Source organism: Penaeus vannamei, chromosome 15 (genome assembly GCF_042767895.1).
Source record: "Penaeus vannamei isolate JL-2024 chromosome 15, ASM4276789v1, whole genome shotgun sequence".
Classification (NCBI taxonomy): domain Eukaryota; kingdom Metazoa; phylum Arthropoda; class Malacostraca; order Decapoda; family Penaeidae; genus Penaeus; species Penaeus vannamei.
Genome location: NC_091563.1, coordinates 2,441,927 through 2,461,926, shown reverse-complemented (window position 1 = coordinate 2,461,926; position 20,000 = coordinate 2,441,927). Strand labels below are relative to the sequence as shown.

At 42.0% G+C, this 20,000-nt stretch overlaps 2 protein-coding genes across 2 annotated transcripts in view; one reads left to right on the top strand and one right to left on the bottom strand.

Annotated features, from left to right (window-relative positions):
• The window catches only part of LOC113821468 (uncharacterized), a 5,802-nt gene extending 856 nt beyond the window's left edge, over window positions 1–4,946 (bottom strand). Inside the window, exons 1-5 of the mRNA XM_027373981.2 lie at window positions 4,841–4,946; window positions 3,836–4,085; window positions 2,537–2,708; window positions 1,862–2,045; window positions 214–331 (exon numbers count right to left, since the gene is read on the bottom strand). Coding sequence (XP_027229782.2) covers window positions 214–331; window positions 1,862–2,045; window positions 2,537–2,708; window positions 3,836–3,971 — 610 coding nt within the window. The 5' untranslated portion in view covers window positions 3,972–4,085; window positions 4,841–4,946. The remainder of the gene's footprint in view (window positions 1–213; window positions 332–1,861; window positions 2,046–2,536; window positions 2,709–3,835; window positions 4,086–4,840) is intronic.
• A 684-nt stretch (window positions 4,947–5,630) lies between these two features.
• On the top strand, window positions 5,631–19,230 carry LOC113821585 (mitochondrial import receptor subunit TOM20 homolog). The gene is made up of 4 exons (XM_027374097.2): window positions 5,631–5,957; window positions 10,819–10,922; window positions 14,194–14,361; window positions 16,734–19,230. The coding sequence occupies exons 1-4, from the start codon at window positions 5,825–5,827 to the stop codon at window positions 16,785–16,787; spliced, it is 459 nt and encodes a 152-aa protein (XP_027229898.1). The 5' UTR covers window positions 5,631–5,824; the 3' UTR covers window positions 16,788–19,230.
• Window positions 19,231–20,000: the final 770 nt, after the last annotated feature.

Genomic DNA, 20,000 nt, shown 5'->3' with positions numbered 1-20,000 from the left:
CCCCACCCTCCCCCCAAAAAAAACAACCCCCCTCCCCCACCCCATCCCCACAAACCCCCCCATTCCCCCACCCCACCCCCACAATCAACCCCCCCCCACCCCTCCCCCACAAACAACCCCCCTCCCCCACCCCACCCCACCCCCACAAACAACACCCCCTCCCCCACCCCACCCCCACAAACAACCCCCCACCCCCACCCCACACACACTCACGGTGCTGGCTGAGTCCCATGGCCCGGGCTAGGGTGGCGCCGAAGGCCTGCGCCGTCGCCTCCTGCAGGATCCCTTCCATCCGCTCCTGAACCACGCGTCTCGTCTCCGGCTGCGTGGCCTGGGGGGAGGGAAGGGGGGAAGGGGGGAAGGGAGGGAGGGAAGGGAAGGGAAGGGGGGAGGAAGGGAAGGGAAGGGAAGGGGGGAGGGGGGAGGGAGGGAAGGAAGGGAGGAGGGAAGGAGGGAAGGGGGAAGGGAGGGGGGAGAGAGGAGGGAAGGGGGGAGGAAGGGAGGGAGGGAAGGGGGGAGGGAAGGGGGGAGGGAGGAAGGGAAGGAGGGAGGGAGGGATGGGGGAGGGAGGGAGGGAAGGGGGAGGGAGAAGTGAAAGAGAGAGAGAGAGATAGGATGTTCATTAATATCATTATCATTGTTATCATTACTAACATTATCATCACTATTATTATCATGACTACTTTCATTGTTAATATCATTACTATTATTATCATCATCATTACACTTAATATCATTATCATAATCATAATCACTGTAATCATATCATCACCATCATCACCATAACAAGAATTATCATCATACTTAACCCTATCACCTTTATACCTCTAATCATCATTGGCCTCCCCAATCATATCCATAAAACCACACATACACACACACACACACACACACACACACACACACACGCACACACACACACGCACACACACACACACACGCGCGCACACACACACACACACACACGCGCACACACACACACGCGCACACACACACACACACACACACACACACACACACACACACACACACACACACACGCACACACACACACACAAACACGAACACACACACACACACACACACACACGCACACACACACACACAAACACGAACACACACACACACACACACAAACACACACACACACACATATACCATTACCATATATAGACCTACATTAACCCTCACCAACAGCCAGGCATAAGGAGGCTTCCTACCACTAACACTAACCGCCGTTTTCACCATTTTTATTGCTTATTCTCAACATTCTCATTATCTATTACATATTCAAGGCCTCCGACACCGTAGCCGTCGCACCATATATGTAAGAATATCACCATCACCCCCTCCTCTCCCTCACTCTCCAACATTGTCACCCTCACCCCTCCTCTCCCACACACCCCAACACCATCACCACTCCCATCCCCTCCTCTCCTTCACTATCCAACACTGTCACCCTCACCCCGTCCTCTTCCTCACTCTCCAACACTGTCACCCTCACCCCCTCCTCTCCCTCACTCTCCAACACTGTCACCCCCACCCCCTCCTCTCCCTTACTCTCCAACACTGTCACCCTCACCCCCTCCTCTCCCTCACTCTCCAACACTGTCACCCTCACCCCCTCCTCTTCCTCACCCTCCCCGGGTCACCCTCTCAACCTCCAACACCACCACCACCACCCCAACCCCCTCTTCTCCCTCACCCTCCTACTCTACCCCCCCCCCACACATCCCCTCCTCTCCCCCACCCTCCAACACCACCACACCATACGTCCACTCACCATAACTAGCACACTATCACTCCCCTCCCCCCTCCCCTAACCTCCCCTCCCTCCCCCTCCTCTCTCTCTCTCTCTCACCTTCGCCAGCGTCTGTATGTGGGCGGCCGCTTGGGCATCTCCGTGGGCGGGCAAGAGGGGCGGCGGGCGTGGCAGGAGCTTCCTCTGGATGGTCGCGATGACGCCGCCCACTTCCTCCTCGCCGAACACCGACCCGACCAACACTAAGATGCTTACTTTGTGCTGGCTGGTGAACGCCTTGATTCTGAGGGTTAGAGGGTGGGCTAAGTGAGGGGGTTGGGTGGGTGGGCTAAGTGGGGGGGTTGGGTGAGTGGGCTAAGTGGGTGGGGGGTTTGGGGTGGGCTAAGTGGGGGGAGTTGGGTGAGTGGGCTAAGTAGGTGGGGGATTGGGTGGGCTAAGTGGGGGGAGTTGGGTGGGCGGGCAAAGTGGAGGGGTTGGGGGTGGGCTAAGTGGAGGGGCTGGGTGGGTGGGCTAAGTAGGTGGATCGAGTGGGCAGGTGAACATAAGTAATGGGAGAGAATCCAGTCGGACACAAAAGCACATGACCCAGTGTTTATCAAAATCAGCTGATTCCTGCCATCAGCTGATCGATCCTCAAAACTCGTTATTAAATGATGATGTTGAGGGAGAATGGTGACGCTGCTCCTGCTTTGGATAAAAGATAATAACACCAATAATAACAACTACAACACCAACAACAATAAAAAATAATAACAACCAAATTACGCCCCATACCTCTCGATAACCTCATCCAGCGATTCCTTCACGCCCGCACCCTCCTCGCCAGAAGTGGATGCAGTTGTGGATGTGGATGTGGATGCGGTGGAAATCCGGGACAAGTAGATGACGAGGACAGCTACACCGCATGTTGGCAGGATGACACTGTCTCTGGGTGTGCTTTTGCTCACTGTAGATGTCAGTGTTGGTTATATTGTCAATTTTACTTTTTTTGTGAATCCATTACTGTTATCACTATCAATAATATCATTGGCGGTGATGAGATAATGTTAGTGATATCTACAATCTCAAAGATGATGAGGGAAAATGATCCTCGTTATTTTAATGGTGATAATGGCAATGGTTATACTGATAAGGGTAAAGATGATGTTTATAATAATAATGATGATGGTGATGATGATAATAATATGAATAAAAATGATAATAATAATGACGATAATAGCAAAGCTTATGATAATGACAAAATAACAATAGCAATAATGGCAAAAGCGACAAAAACAATAATGATAATATTGATAACAATAAATGCAATACCAACAACAACTAAATAGTAATTATTATAATGATTAGATCGTCATCATTATCATCATCATTAACATTATTATTCCTACCATTATTGTCATGATGATGATAATAATGACAGTGATGATAATGATCACTGCTATTGATGTGACAATAGTAATAGTAGTAATAGTAGTAGCAGTAATAATGATAGTAGTAATAGTAGTAGTAGTAATAGAAGTAGTTGCAGTAGTAGTAATAATAGCAGTAGTAGTAAAAGCAATAGTAGCAGTAACAGTAGTAGTATTTGTAGTAATAATAGTGGTAGTAGTAGTAGTAATAGTAATAGTAGGAGTTATAGTAGTAGTAGTAGGTAGTAATATTAGTAATAGTGGTAGTAATAGTAATAGTAATAATATTAATAGTAGAGTAGTAGTAGTAATGATAGTAGGGTAGTAGTAGTATTAATAGTAGTAGTAATGTGACAACAGTAGTAATATTAGTAGTTATAGTAATAGCAATAGTTATAGTAATAGCAATAGTTATAGTAATAGCAATAGTTATAGTAATAGCAATAATGGTAGTAATAATAGAAGTAGTAGTAGTAATAGTAATACAATAGTAGTAGTAGCAGTAATAGTAGTTGTAGTAATAGTAGTAATAATAATTGTAGTAATAATAGTAGTAGTAGCAGGAGCATCATTACCATCATTGATACTATCATAACCAGCATCATATCATCTACAGTACGATTCAAATCACTTTCTCAATATCATTATCCTAACTTTCCCTGACCTCTGATCTTGAAACCGCTGCCCAGATAGTCCGTGAAGTCAGGTCGTTGCAGGTCAATGTGTAGAATCAGTGGAGTGGGTTTTATAGGCCTGTACTCCTCGTTCTCCCATAGGCCTTTTTCTTCGGCTGAGGCCATGTCTCTGCTCTTTGGTGTTTGTTTGTTTGTTTGTTTTATGAGTGGTTGTTCTTTTATTCCTCTCTCTCTATCTCTCTCTGGAAGTTTTTTTCCCTGTTTTTGGGAAAGAGAAATCTGAGGAAAAGAAAGAAAAAAACAATTTGATGATTCAACAAGGAAGGGATGAGAGAAAGAGAGAGAGAGAAAGAGAAATAGGGAGCCCAGACACTGTACAAGCGTTAACCGACATTATTCCAACTGTAAAAGGCTAATGAGTGATCATAAAAACAAGAACAGTGCAAATAAATGAACAGATGAGAGAGCGAGTCAAACGGGGAGGGAGGAGGTAGGGAGAGAGAGAGAGAGAGAGAGAGAGAGAGAGAGAGAGAGAGAGAGAGAGAGAGAGAGAGAGAGAGAGAGAGAGAGAGAGAGAGAGAGAGAGAGAGAGAGAGAGAGGGGGGGGGGGGGAGATACAGAATCAAGCTGAAAATGCGAGACATTCTAGATAAAAAGGGCAAAAGAGAGGAAAATTACGAAGAAGAAGGAAGAGGCGACGAAGACGGAGAATATGTGGAAAAGAGAGAAAAAATAAACAGAAAACGATGTTGGAATGATAATATCAACGATAACAAGTCAACAAAAACAGTAATGACGAAAATGATACTAAATTATAATGATGGTAATAATAATAACAATGACAGTAAAGATGATAAGAAGAGAATACGGAGAGGGAAATATTTCCTAGTAGTGATGTTATCTGGAAATTAATGTACTAAAATAGAACCAAAAATCGCGCAAAAATTGTTTATCCGAATCACAACACAAAATTACATAATAACTCGAGCTTATTTTACTTATGAAAACTGCAAAACATACGCAGAGAAACGCACCGATGCCACCTATCTATTTCTGCCTAAATGAACGAAAATCGTCGACCGATATTATCCAAATATTTCGAAATTTTGCGCCAAATTCACCTTTCTAGCAGACGAGAAGTGGGAGAGAAGACAAGAGGATTGGAATTCGCTCAAGGAAGGAATCTAATACGATCTAAAATCTTCAAGTAGGATTTAGGGGGAAGAAGCGATGCTCTTTTATTCTTGTTTACGTAAATCCCATGTGTTGTAGTGAGACTGAGTACGGATAGATTTTATTCTATATTAAGAAAATACGCTGCACAAAAGCTTCAGATTAATTTAAGAATAAAAAGCACCCTTTGAATAACCCCCAAAATATATCAAAATAACTTTGATAGAGGATCGGAACCCTTTCTAGTGCTATCTACAAACCTCCGTCGTAAATCCGTAAAAAAACAAAAACAAAACATCGATGAACAAAAAATCAAAGCAAAATATAAAGAAAAATCTATAGCAATATCTACTTTTGAAATAAAAGTTGAAGCATCCAAAGTGCTATTAAGACGAATCTCACCACAAATACCACAAATATCCCTTGACTAGCATACTCCACACATATCAAACTACACAATACACTGTAAATAATAATAACGTTAATAATAATAATGATAATAATAATAATAATCATCATCATCATCATCATCATAAATAAATAAATAAATAAATAACCTTTCCCATAATTCTAAAAATATATAGATCCAATCCCATCCCCATCACCAAGAGAATCGGATCCCCCTAAAGCGCCCCCTATCGCCCTCCCTTCCGCCCACGTGGTTTCCGGCGCCTATAGTCCTCCCGTGGCCAAGCATCGGCTGCAAAAGGAAACCCCCGACCGCCGAGAACCAGACGCTCCCCCACTTCCAAAAAAATCCCCCGAAAACCCCCCGCCGAAGGACCGGAAGCGCAGCCGAAACCCCGAGGGAGACGCAGGGAAACCGAGTCGAGAGGGGCGTGAGCATGACCATGATCTCCAAGGGCACTCTGGGCATCTGCGCTGGCGTCGCCGGGGCACTGTTCCTCGGGTACTGCATCTACTTCGACCAGCGGAGGAGGAGCGACCCCGAGTTCAAGAAAAAACTGAGGGAGAGGCGTAAGGACGAGGAGGAGTTCGTTGGAGGGGCAATGGGACGTGTCTGTGGGGGGGGAGAGGGGAGGGGGACGTCGCTTCCTTGGGGGTCGCTTTAACGGGGGATGTTGGGGCTCGAGTTGTTGCTTGAGTTGTAGATTTTGGAGTTGTTGAGGGGGGAGGAGTTGTTGCTTGAAGAGTAGTTGTTGAGTTGTTGCTTGAGGAAGAGTTGGAGATTTTGGAGGTGTTGCTTGAGGAGTTGTGGAGTTGTTGCTTGAGGAGAAGTTGTTGGGTAGGTTGCTTGAGGAGGAGTTGTAGATTTTGGAATTGTTGCTTGAGGAGTTGTAGATTTTGGAGGTGCTGCTTGAGGAGTTGTTGAGTTGTTGCTTGAGGAGGAGCTGTTGAGGTGTTACTTGATTTGTTGTTGCTTGAGGAGTTGTCGAGTTGTTGCTTGAAGAGGAGTTGTTGAGTTGCTGCTTGAGGAGTTGTTGTTTTGTTGCTTGAAGAGGAGTTGTCGAGTTGTTGCTTGAGGAGGAGTTGTCGAGTTGTTGCTTGAGGAGTTGTCGAGTTGTTGCTTGAGGAGTTGTCGAGTTGTTGCTTGAGGAGGAGTTGTAGATTTTGAAGGTGTTGCTTGAAGAATAGTTGTTGAGTTGTTGCTTGAGGAGGAGTTTTCGAGTTGTTGCTTGAGGAGGAGTTGTCGAGTTGATGCTTGAGGAGGAGTTGTCGAGTTGTTGCTTGAGGAGTTGTCGAGTTGTTGCTTGAGGAAGAGTTGTCGAGTTGTTGCTTGAGGAGGAGTTGTCGAGTTGTTGCTTGAGGAGGAGTTCTCGAGTTGTTGCTTGAGGAGGAGTTGTCGAGTTGTTGCTTGAGGAGGAGTTGTCGAGTTGTTGCTTGAGGAGGAGTTGTCGAGTTGTTGCTTGAGGAGGAGTTGTCAAGTTGTTGCTTGAGGAGGAGTTGTCGAGTTGTTGCTTTAGGAGGAGTTGTCGAGTTGTTGCTTGAGGAGGAGTTGTCGAGTTGTTGCTTGAGGAGGAGTTGTCGAGTTGTTGCTTGAGGAGTTGTTGCACAAGTTGTGAATGAAGGAGTGAGAAAACGAAGGGAATGGAAGTTTTATGAATGGATTCTTGAGGTTTTTAATTTTCCTTTCAATGTTTTCAAAGATGGAGAGAGTTAGCATGGTTGGAGTTGATGAGGAGGAGGACTTTGAGGAGTGTGTGGTCGCGAGTTCAGAGAAACTTCGAAGAAAATTTGTGTTTCTGACCTTGCTTGATGTTACAAATAATATTTGATACAAGCCGCAGTGTTTACTGTGTTGAGAGTTGAGACAGTAATTGTGGTCGGTAGTTGTACAGAGGAGTTATGCCTAACGGATTGCAAGGATTTTGGTATTTATGGATTCCTCTTACTCCTTGCTATCTATATATGTTGAATTCTTGTGCAGACCCCCCTATTAGCGACAATCTTGCCCCTGAGAGCATTGGATAGTATGAAAGGTCCCAGAAAAATTGCTGCATAAAATATAATTAATATACATAGGATCAATCATTATATTGTCTAATGCAGGGCCTGGCACCATGTAACTCCCCATGGGGGCAGAAGCCCTCCAACACCCGCAAAGGGACACACAGAATCACCGACGTATTCATAGCAGGAGAGAGTGTATGACCAACATCTTGGAGTGCCTAACGGCGAGTCTGTCTGTCACACTCCTGCTAAGAAGACGTAGAGGATTCTTTGTTTTCTTGGGTGGGGGTTGGGGGGTTCACAGACATTAGATAATAAGGTAATTGAGTTTGGGAGGTTTCCATGCAATAATTTCTTTATATTTGGATAGTAGAGTGAGGAATCTGTTGATACCAAAATTGCCGCAGTCCGTTAAGAAGAACTATTCTGTAAAATTACCTTGCTGACTTGAGATGTTCTGTAAAGTGCATTGATGAAATCTCGCAGAAAAGTAATATCCAATAGATAAATATGTACCTAACGTAACCCTGGAATTCTAGTTTGCTTATTCCCTACTCTTACTTAACCCTTCATGTCTCCTTCCCCCTTTGCTTGCTTATGCCATTAATGTAGCTAATCCTTATTGAATATTATCGACAAAGTAAATGTTTAGGAGATACCCACATGTCCCTCTCTGTGCACCACACTGAAAACTTGGTTATTTTTTTTATCATGATAATCGGGACTTCCTAGACAATATTTATATCATCAGATTTATTCTCATGTGATGAAAATGAATCTGATGATCATTTCCATAGCAATCTTGATGTGTTAAGTCCCGATAGCAGGGGAGGGCATGAAGTATATCTGGGAAGTTATGAGGTAAAGCAGGCTTAAATAATAAGAACAGCAAACAGAAATGTTTAAAACTAGCACAAAAAACACTAAAAATGCCCACCACCATTGAAACTCTACGCACTGATGCGCCAAAATTTAAAAAAATACGGGAATCCAACCTATCTTTCGGCAAAATCTACGGGATTTCACATCTTCCACACCCAAAAAAACATGATCGAACCTGACAATTTACGGTGCTGTGACTAGGCGTTACTGTTCAAGGAGAGGGTTGATGGGGCTGGCCTTCTGTCAATGAATGCCCAGGAATTGTCCTGTCAAACCTGGCAGCCAGATGTGCGAAAATTTGCATGCGTAGAAGGTTCTTCAGACTGATTCCCATAAATCAATGTCTAATAAATCTTGAAACATGTAAAAGAGTTATAGCAACATTAACAAAGGCCTTTGAAAGCATAAATTTAGAACAATAGACACTGATAATGAGCCAAATATCGTTTTGGCAAACTCGTATTGATACACGACCTATTCGAGAGATTATAAGGAGTTAAGTGGTCATAGATTTTTTTTACATTTGCGATGTCAACATGGCGAAGAACTTAGAAAAAGATGGGTCGATCATCTCCCTTCTCTGTCATGTATCTCCTTTATTTTCAATTTGTGCACCTTAAGCCATAGATGAAAAGTGTCTTAGTTTAAGTCAAGATAATCATTCCATACACTTTTTTAATGTAAACTTGGTTATTATCTGTGGTAAATTTACCGAAAACTTCGCTTCACTCTCAGAAAAAATTCTGTGTGCAGCTGGTGTCCCAATGTGCACAGCCTTTACATCATGTAAAGGCTGTGCATCTGCTGTGTGAACAAGCGTAACATGCGTGCTAAGCTGGCTTCTGACTCGTTACGAAGGGCTTGATCTTACCGAGGTGAAGACAATATTTCCTGGGGGTTGTTTGGGGATGTTTGGGATAGGGCAGTCAGCCATGCCCAGATATGGCAACATATATTGTTGGATAAATTTTGTGATGTGGAGTTGGGGACTTAGTCTCTGGCAGTGTGTCTGTACAGTAAAGAATCATCTAATATTCAAAGTCCTCCGGCTAATTTTCCATTTGGGCTCTGCTGGCTTGTGTGGAGGTGGAGGGTCAAGGGATCCAGTGCAGAACACTTCATCTTACATGAAGGTTTGCTGAACCAGTAAGAGTTGACAGATATCACTATTTCTCTGATTCTTGCAAATGAGAAGTAAAGAGAGGTGGTAGACTGAAATTTGTGTTTGCTGAAGGTATGCTGATATTCCTGATTTGGTATTAGTTTATGTAAACAGGGTTCGGGTGCATCCTTAAAATCATAATATGTCTCTGGGTTTCATATTTGTTACTGGCGGATACTGTCGTGATTTACTTACTCACGGAATTTTACCCGGGGTGATCAGAAATCATTTGTCAACAATATTAGGCCTTGATCTTTGGTAATTGACATGACAATTTACATGTGGCCTGTGTGGGGAAAAACACACACATATATATATATATATATATATATATATATATATATATATATATATATATATATAGATAGATAGATAGATAGATAGATAGATAGATAGATAGATATAGATATAGATATAGATATAGATATAGATATAGATATAGATATAGATATAGATATAGATATAGATATAGATATAGTTATAGATATATAGATAAGATAAACATAAATACAATAAAAATACTGGTGCACACTCTATTTGAGAAGTTGTGTAAAAATTATAATGGGATTAATTTTTTATCTTGATTACTGATGTGACAATTATGCCTATACATTATGGGGAAGCGTGTACTGTGAGATATGTGGCTCCAGGTCTTAAAAAAAATCATGAGTCTTAAGAAGTCTTAAAAAGGTCTTAAATTTAATCAGCTTATACCTGTAAAAATCCTGGTAAAGGGTACCAATTTTTCTGACTGTACATCATTTCATTCTGTTCCCTGAAATTGAATAATATACCTGTATAGTTCCTTAACCCTTTGTGCTGAGGTGACATTAGCCTACATGAATGCCATGTCTACTATGATTTTAATTTACTAATTTTATTTGCACATAGATGGCTCTACAACTACTTATTCACTTTGATTCTGTGTAGACTGAAAACAAGCACATGAATGAAGGATACTGGGAAAAAGGATGGTGATTTAGTTGGATATACATGGATTTATTTGGCATAATGAAATTAGGTTGGGGGAATGGGTGAGTTGAAGTTTTTACAGATCATAGAGGTTAACTTTGTCCCATACTGTATTTTCAGCAAGGTGTTATTTCTGTTACTTTGTCCTATCACTTCTATCAGTGAACCAATCAAAGGAGGTGCTATATTGGCATGTGTGCGGCAGCCACAGGTTGACAGCTCATGGTGCGTTCATTTCGAGGTAGAGCGCTGGTGAGAAATGTTGCTTTTACAGTGTTGTGTTGTTTCTGGGTTATTTTTAAGACATTGTGGCAACGAAGAGTAATTAGACTTTAGTAACCAAGGGTATAGTGCATATAATAATCCCCCATATATTTTGACTACCTTTAACCCATCTCATTTATCCAACAGGTCGTAAGACAGCCAAGAGCAGTGCAGCAGGTGGCAAGTCAGTCAACTGGCCCAACCTCAAGGATCAGGAGGCTGTGCAGAAGTTCTTCCTCGCACAGGTCCAGGTGAGTTGCTGATGATCTCTTCGCGATTTGAGAATCTGAGTCGTACTGTTTCTTGCATTTGATGTTAAAGTTTCTCAGTTGAGGCACTTAAGTCGAGGTGCATCAAAAATGTGGGAAAACCTAAAAGTAAGAAATTTCTTTTTTGCATTACTGATATCTCCATAATCTCTGCTATCTGGTGATGTAGATCTGGCAGATTTAACCTTGAAGTCCATAACATTTGTAGATTAGTCTACAAATTCAACTTGGTGTGTTTCATTATGATGTGTTCCTCTGTTGCTGATGGCTGTTGCAAGACGTTTTTCCTTCTCATTGTTAGCCTTGGTTCCTAGGTGTGCATTTTGAGTAGGGTCCCACCAGGTCATGGTTGGGAAGTCCACAGTGACACAATTAACCATCCCCATGCGATCTCTGCTTGCATATTCTGAAGGCATCTGGCAATCAAGATAAAAGGAGGAAAAATTTAGATTAGTCAAATTGAGACCAACTTATTGAGAAAGCATCCAAGTATTCAGCTTTTGTATCAGGTTTCCATGAACAAGAGTGAGTTATTTGTTTATTTAGTCTAGATACAGATAGATCATTGAATTCTTATGCGTCAATCCGTAGAATGTCAAAGATGATGGTTACATCCGTAGAGTTTAATTAGCTGATTTTAAAGTTTTTTTGTGCTAGTTTTATGCATTATCAATCGTTATTATTCTTATTTTAGGCTGTTTTACCTCATAATTTCCCTGATATACTTCATGCCCTCCCCTACTAAGGATCATCCTGAAACCCCCATCTTTTTTGCTCTGCAGAAAAATTGGGCATATAATTTGTTCCTCCTATATGTGCATTTCCCTGATAACTGTAAGATCCTTTAGCTTAACAATTTACTGATAAATATTGTCCTTTTCCTCCTCACTAAAACATTTGTTCAGAAAATAAATAAATAACGTTATGAAAATTAATGTCAAGAGGGCAGTGCATAATAATATCCAAAATATGAGGAACATTGTTTATTCTATGCCATTCATGCAATAAATTTTGAAGTCTGCCAACTTCAAATTCCTGACCTGCCTTATTTATTGCCGGGGATTGCTGTGTGTCTCGGGAGTTTTTTGCCACTAACACCTGCTATGAGAAAGGTAACTGATAGGCTCTCCTGTATGATTGTTTTCCATAGAGGTGAAACACGGATGCAACTCTTCTGAATGGGTTTTTTCCTGACGAGCCTCGAAGCATTCCTGTACCAAATTTCCATATTCTGATTTTTTTTTTTTTTTTTCTGTGATCTTGTTTTTCAAGTTCTCCAATTCTTCAGTGTGCTTAGCAGTTCATCCCCGAACAAGACTCTAGTGATTGGCACCTTATCAGAGCATATTTGTGCATATATCTGATTGGTCTTGTACTTAATGATGAATCAACACATCAAGTTATGTCTGTGGTTTGCATTTCCTAGTAATACTAGTGCACCATTGAGTATGCTTACTTCATGGGCCACTTCTAGTTGTCCTTTATGGGCGACCTTGTACAATACCATCCATGACTCTATGATTACTATGGCAGTTTTTATGCCCTTCCTTGATTTTTTCCAATGAAAGTCAGCATTTTTGGCATCAATTTTCAGTGTATCTAACTCTTGTTTATTGCATTTGCCTAGGGCTAAAACATGACAATTGCCTCTTAGCTATGTCTGATATAGAATCTCCCTGTATACCTCCTCTTACATGCCATTATCAGACACATGATTCACTTTATCAGCAACACGCTTCTCGATCTCGGTAGATACATCGTCCAAAGGACTGTAACTGTTAGTGTACTGAAGAAAACTACCAGTGAATAGTTCACCCCGATTATCATTATCACTCCTAGAATCAGGGTGCTGAACCAATTGAAAAAGAGAAACCCCATGATTGTAATCAGATGTTTCTGGTCACAGGCAGAGCTGACATCGCTGGTGGTGCTGATGGCCAAGCTTCTCTCCTCCTTTAATTTCTTTATATCTCCTCATAACTCAGCCAGGGCTTCCATAACCAATACCTAATGTGGAGAATTAACCTCACCCCGTGAATTGGAGGGTAAAGGATGACTGGGAGGAGGAACACATTCGTCTACACTTTTTGAGCCGCAACCCCAGTTTTATTTATGTTCATGTCTGGAAACTTTCTGTTGGGAAGAGTTGTTTCTGGTGTGAAACAACATGCTGTATCTTGGGAAACTGAACACTAACTGAAAAGTGATATTTGCTGAAGTAAAATTAGAATTGTTTTATTGGGAAAGAGCAAAAACTTGCATTGATTAATGGCCATACAAAATGTTGCTTTGGTTTTTAGACTTATGAATTCAACTCAAGTTTCAGATCAGATTTCCATTCAGTTACTGCAATCTAAGCAGTTTTGTAATTACATGATGAATTCATCATATTGGTCTCTGACCTCTGTCATTCAATACTGTTCTCATTTAATAGCAATAACATTTTTTTTCATTATTGTGATAAAGCAACATGAAAATTAGGAAAGAAATTACAAACTCTGGGCTTGTTTTGTGATCGACAGTTTGCTGCTTGTGACACCCTCAGGCTCAACCAATAGGGCTTCTAGTTGGCCTCCTCTGAGAAAAGGATACCAGACAAATTTGTCATAGCTAACCCAGGGCACTAGATCAACTGTTTTCCACTCTAAGCCAGTGGAAATTATAAATTCATCATGCTGGGCAATATAGGGTTCAGAAGACCTTAAAAATGTTTCTCCTGGGCCAATGAATAACTTATAAACAAAGTAATATGAAATCATATTAGTAATGACAGACATTTTTTAATTCTTTGATTGTGTTAGGTGACTGCAGTCGTAATTTTATATTCTAGATGCATTAAGTGACCGCATTCCACTACCTTTCTAAAAATTTCCTGCATAGTGGGTATATATTCCCTCGAGCCTGTTTCTCAAGAGTTCAGATAGATATATTTGATGAAAAGTGTTATGAGTAATATTTAGTTATTATGGATCAGCTTGCTCAATGAAATAATGAATTCATAGGAATGTTTGATTGATTTTTAGGTATCTTCATGGTCTGTTAGTAAACATGTAAAAGTAAACATACCAAAGAAATTATCTTCAAATTAAACTGACCTATTGAGCATTCTTACAATCAAACCTGTCCTTCCTAATGAGTAATGGAAATCCTAGAAACTGTCAGAGGGTTAATCACCACCATAAAATTTAGAGAACTTGTTATTCAACAGCACCGTTATTTCTTCTGCCTTCTCATAACCCACTTCTTCCCGTAGGCTGGAGAAGAGTTGTTGGCACAGGGTGAGGTGGAGGCGGGCGTGGAGCACCTCAGCCGGGCCGTGGCAGTGTGTGGGCAGCCTCAGCAGCTCCTGCAGGTCCTACAGCAGACACTCCCCCCTCAGGTCTTCCAGATGCTCCTTCAGAAGCTGCCAGCCGTTGGGGAGGTGGGTCGAAAATGCCTGTTTTGGCATCTCCTTTTGTTGTTCCTTCTTTTCTTTGCCACGGCCACTTTACTTCAATGTCTTTTTCACCATTTCTATCTCTCTCCTTTCTCAGGTTCTATTTCTTCTTCCTCTCCCTTTCTCTATTCCTTTGCCCTCTTTTTTCTATCTGTTTCTCCCTCTTTCTCATCATCTGTTTCTTACTCTTCCTCTTCATCTGTTTCTTCCTCTTCCTCTCCCCCCTTTCTTTTCCTTCTCTTCCTCCTTCTCCTTCATCACCTCCTTCTCCTCCTCTTTCTCCTTCTCCTCCTCCTCCTCTTCTCCTTCTCTTCCTCCTCCTCCTCTTCCTCCTCCTCCCCCTTCTCTTGCTCTTCCCTTTCCCCTTCCCCTTCTCTTGCTCTTCCCTTTCCCCTTCCCCTTCCTCCTCTTCTTCCTCCTCCTCCCTGTTCCTCTTCCTCCTCCTCCTCCCTGCTCCTCCTCCTCCTCCTCCTCCTCTTCCTCCTCCTCCTCCTCCTCCTCCTCCTACTCCTCCTCCTCCTCTTCCTCCTCCTCCTCCTCCTCCTCCTCTTCCTCCTCCTCCTCCTCCTCCTCCTCCTCCTTCTCCTCCATTTCCTCTTCTTCCATTTCCTCTTCTTCTTCTTCCATCTCCTCCCCCACCTCTTCCTCCTCCTCCAACCACTCCTCCTCCTCCTCCTCCACCCTCTCCTCCACACTCTCCTCCTCCTCCACCCTCTTCTTCCTCCTCACCCCCTCTCCTCCTCCTCCTCCTCCTCTTCCTCCTCCTCCTCTTCCTCCTCCTCCTCCTCCTCCTCTTCCTCCTCTTCCTCCTCCTCTTCCTCCTCCTCCTCCTCCTCCTCCTCCTCTTCCTCTTCCTCCTCCTCCTCCACCCTCTCCTCCTCTGCTCCTCCTCCTCTGCTCCTCCTCCTCCTCCTCCTCCTCCTTTTCCTTCTCCTCCTTCTCCTACCCCCCTCCTCCTCCACCTCCTTCTCCTCTGCTCCTCCTCCTCCTCCTCCTCTTCCTCCTCCTTCTCTTCCTCCTCCTCCTCTGCTCCTCCTCCTCCTCCTCTGCTCCCCCTCCTCCTCCTCTGCTCCTCCACCTCCTCTGCTCCTCTTCCTCCTCCTCCTCCTCCTCCTCCTCCTCCCCCTCCTCCTCCTCCTCCTCCTCCTCCTCCTCCTCCTCCTCCTCCACCCTCTCCTCCTCCTCCTTCTCCTCCTCCTCCTCCTCCACCCTCTCCTCCTCCTCCTCCCTCTCCACCTCCTTCTCCACCCTCTCCTCCTCCTCTGCTCCTCCTCCTCTGCTCCTCCTCCTCCTCTCCTCCCCCTCTTCCTCCTCCTCCTCTTCCTCCTCCTCCTCCTCCTCCACCCTCTCCTCCTCCTCTGCTCCTCCTCCTCCTCTGCTCCTCCTCCTCCTGTGCTCCTCCTCCTCCTCTGCTCCTCCTCCTCCTCCTCCTCCTCCTCCTCCTCCTCCTCCTCCTCCTCCTCTTCCTCCTGTTCCTCTTCTTCATTCTTCCTTCTCCCTCCCTTTATTGCTTACTGATTTTACTCAACCAGCAGAAACATCAGTTTCTCTTTGGTTATTTATATTTTTCAGTGACAATGAATTCTTATATGCCAGTCCTTTCTGCGTTGTCTGGTGATTCTTAGCTCCTCGCCGTTATATTGTCTGCGATTGCATTTCCTCCTTTGATTCCTCCACCCTCTCCTCCTCCTCTGCTGCTGCTGCTCCTCCTCCTCCTCCTCCTACTCCTCCTCCTCCTCCTCCTCCTCCTCCTCCTCCTCCTCCTCCTCCTCCTCCTCCTCCTCCTCCTCCACCCTCTGCTCCACCTCCTTCTCCTCTGCTCCTCCTCCTCCTCCTCCTTCTCCTCCGTCTCTTCCTCTCCTCCTCCTCCTTCTCCTCCTCCTCTTCGTCCTCCTCCTCCTCTTCGTCCTCCTCCTCCTCTTCGTCCTCCTCCTCCTCTTCGCCCTCCTCCTCCTCTTCGTCCTCCTCCTCCTCCTCTTCGCCCTCCTCCTCCCCTTCGTCCTCCTCCTCCTCCTCCTCTTCGCCCTCCTTCTCCTCTTCGTCCTCCTCTTCCTCCTCTTCGTCCCCCTCTTCCTCCTCCTCCTCCTCCTCTTCATCCTCCTCCTCCTCTTCCTCCTGTTCCTCTTCTTCATTCTTCCTTCTCCCTCCCTTTATTGCTTTCTATTTTTACTCAACCAGCAGAAACATCAGTTCCTCTTTGGTTATTTATATTTTTCAGTGACAATGAATTCTTATATGCCAGTCCTTTCTGTGTTGTCTGGTGATTCTTAGCTCCTCGCCGTTATATTGTCTGCGATTGCATTTCCTCCTCTGATTCCTTCGTGCCCTAATCAAGAATTCTCTCTCTCCTTCTTCAGAGCATCCTACAGGCAGCTGGAGGGCCCAAAGTGAGTGAGGAAGATGTCGAATGAAGGCCAAGTGTTTAATCAAAGGCATCCCCCCCCCCCCCTCCTTCAGAAGCGACTCCTTGTCTGGTATTGTCTTCAGAGGGGGAACACCCTCTTGAACTTCCCTCCCCTCCCCCATACCCTTCTTCATGTATCCCCAAAGATTGTGATACCGTTAGTGGCGTACACACACACACACAAGTACACATACAAGGACACAAGGTTGGTCTTCTAGCTTAAAAATGTCTTGCTGGTTATATTGTGATGTAAAGAAGAAAGGAGGAATTGGTAGGAGATAAAGAGAATGTTTATGTTGCATTATGGCTTTGCTGTGATCAGGAATGCCCAAAACCTGTGAGTGCATAGGTGTCTTGGTGTAAATACCATGGTACAAAAATGGGAAAGAGAAAAAAATGGAAATTGTGTAGCGGTCCGTGTGTGTGGTCTCGCAACATGCTTGGACGATTATGATTACATTCAGTTTCTTGTACATTATTTATGAAAATGTAGATGCAATGTAGTTATTGTCACTTGACTTTTTTTTTTTTTTTTCTTTTTTTTTGTTGTTGGCTTGATAGTTCTTTCATTTAGGATGCCATTATGATTGTTATTATTATTATTGTGTGTTTTTAGTGTATATATTTATTATATATACTTAAATTCTCTTTTTTTATATGTTTTCTAGTAGTTTTGGGTTCATTTAAGAACTACATCTTCTATGCATAATTTATCATATCACAGCATCGTGATTGTTGGCCTTGTGTATAGTTGTTCCACCAGATAATGCAGGCAGAACAGTCTGAAACGTGATTTGAATGGAAATCTAGAATGTGTTACCTCTTTTTGTTTTATTCATGTTGTATCTTTTATCCTATATCTGTGCTTTCCCATTTTCTCTATGGAACAGTAATACAACACCTTTTATAACTCATTCATTTTCTTTCATGTTCCAATCAGAACCTCTCCCATCTGCTCACTCTTACTTTCACACATGATTTTTTTCCCCCCATGTCCACCACTTCACCGGAAATGTTTGTGTTCAGTCAGTTTTTAAATCTTTCTTTCCGTCTCCTATAAATAACAGCAGCAGCTTCAGATAACACAAAACACACCCCTATGGCTCTCGGGTATCATTGGCGGGTCAACTTATGCGTATGAGCAAAGGTCCTTTTTTCCAATTATCAGTTTTGTTATTATTTTTATGATGATGATGATTATTACTATTATTATTATTATTATTATTATTATTATTACTACTACTACTACTGATTTTATTTGTGTTGTGTAAGGTGAGGATTTGTACATGAATTTTCATTGTTGAAATTAAAACTTGTTACTTTATGCATGTGTGTATATACAATTTGTTCTTTTATTTTGTTTACATGACCCTTTCTCAAAGCCACAAGACCGCCACGCTGTCGGGTATACTGTTCCTTCAGCCATACACAAGGGGTACCTTGGTCCTTCATATTGTGATCGTGTGTATTTCTGTTGATGTTGGAGAGAGTGATTTATTACTATTTATGTATTTTGTTTTTCTTTTTAGTTAGCTTTCTATTTCAACTAAATAAAAGAGAGAGAGAGAGAGAGAAAGAGAGAAATTGAATATAAACTCACAGAGCTTTAAATGAATGCATGTGTGAGAGGAACATTCGAGGCAAAGTGTATTTTTCGTATTGCGAGCACAAACTTTGTTTTCATCCTATTGGGTATTTCTTATCATGAACATCTAGCTAACAAATACATATACCTTGGCGTTCATGGTGTATCGTCAGCCACACACTGCCCAGTCATTTTCAGTTTTGTTAAAGTGGAGAAAATCCTTTTATTGATTTTTTGTATTTTGTTTTATATATTTATTTTTTTTATTAATCACTTTTATCCAGTCTCTATGTGGTTGTACTGCTGGAGTAGTCAATTCTGAAAATGGTCTTCATGATGTATGGAACTTGTGACTTCTCTGGGGCTAATAACCAACTAAGAAGGGCTTTAAATGTGTCATTAAAGAACCAAATTCCAGCTCGGTCAGCAATTCCCTTTATTATTTTATTAAAGTCACAGAACACGCATTTTGGAACAGCAGCAGCTTCGTGCCAGAGAAGATGATTCTCCATTCCTCGCAGCATTAGGATGTATGCTGTTCCTGCTGTGTGTTAGTTTAATAATAAGACTTCAGGGCAGAAAATAACCCATGTACAATATGTACTATAAGCCATATATTATGTATGTGGTGCATCAGTGTTTATTATTATTATTTTTTTTTTCATGATTGTTAATACATTTTTTGTTATTTTTTTGTGTTCCTCGTGAGGTACGGTGGAACACAAACTCCTGGGAGCAATGTGATTTATATAACATAACGCAGTGTAAAAAAAAAAAATCTGTGAACGCTCTCAGTGGTGTTAAAAAGTCGTATTTCTGTAAATACTAGTGCACTATGTTTAAGGAAAATAAAAAGTTTTCTGTACGCATATTTTCTTTGCCTTTTCACAAGAAGAAACGCATAATGTATTAGGCTGTGGTTTATAGATAATATACTATCTGAACTTGGATTGATTTAATTTCAGTAGTTTAAGTATATCACACAATATATATATTACCTATTTTTCTCTATCTTCCTATCAATCTATACTTATCTATCTATATCTATCTGTCTACATATATCTATGTCTGTCTGTCTGTATCTATAATATATCTATATCTACCTCTATCTATATGTATATGTTGTACATATATCTTGTCTGTATAAATATAAATTATCTATATATAAATGTATCTATTTCTCTATCAGTCTATATCTATCTATCTAGAGCTATTCATTTCTGTCTATATTTATCTGTTTCTCTATCTCTATCTATCTGTATCTCTATTTCTATCTACATCTACCTACTTATCTATCTATATTTATGTATCTATGAATTCCTATATCTATATTGCCTATATTTACACCTAACTATATATCTATATTTATCTATATATCTCTATATCTACCTACCTACCTAGCTATATCTATCTACAGAATATCTGATACCTATCTATGTCTTCCTATCTACCTTTATATCTATCAGTCTTTACCTATCTATATCTATCTACACCTACATTCTATATATCTATATAAATCTATATCTATCTGTATCTATCTATCTATGTATCTGTCCGTCTATATCTATGTCTCTATATCTATTTATCCATCCAGTTCTGTTTATAACTACTTACATATCTATATACATATATCTA

What these genes read in the sequence shown, in the direction of transcription:
- LOC113821585 (XM_027374097.2), top strand. Translation starts at nt 5,825, where the DNA reads ATGACCATGATCTCCAAGGGCACTCTGGGCATCTGCGCTGGCGTCGCC. An exon ending in GAAAAAACTGAGGGAGAGGC is followed by an intron (nt 5,958 to 10,818) that starts GTAAGGACGAGG and finishes TTTATCCAACAG; the next exon opens with GTCGTAAGACAGCCAAGAGC. An exon ending in TCTTCCTCGCACAGGTCCAG is followed by an intron (nt 10,923 to 14,193) that starts GTGAGTTGCTGA and finishes TTCTTCCCGTAG; the next exon opens with GCTGGAGAAGAGTTGTTGGC.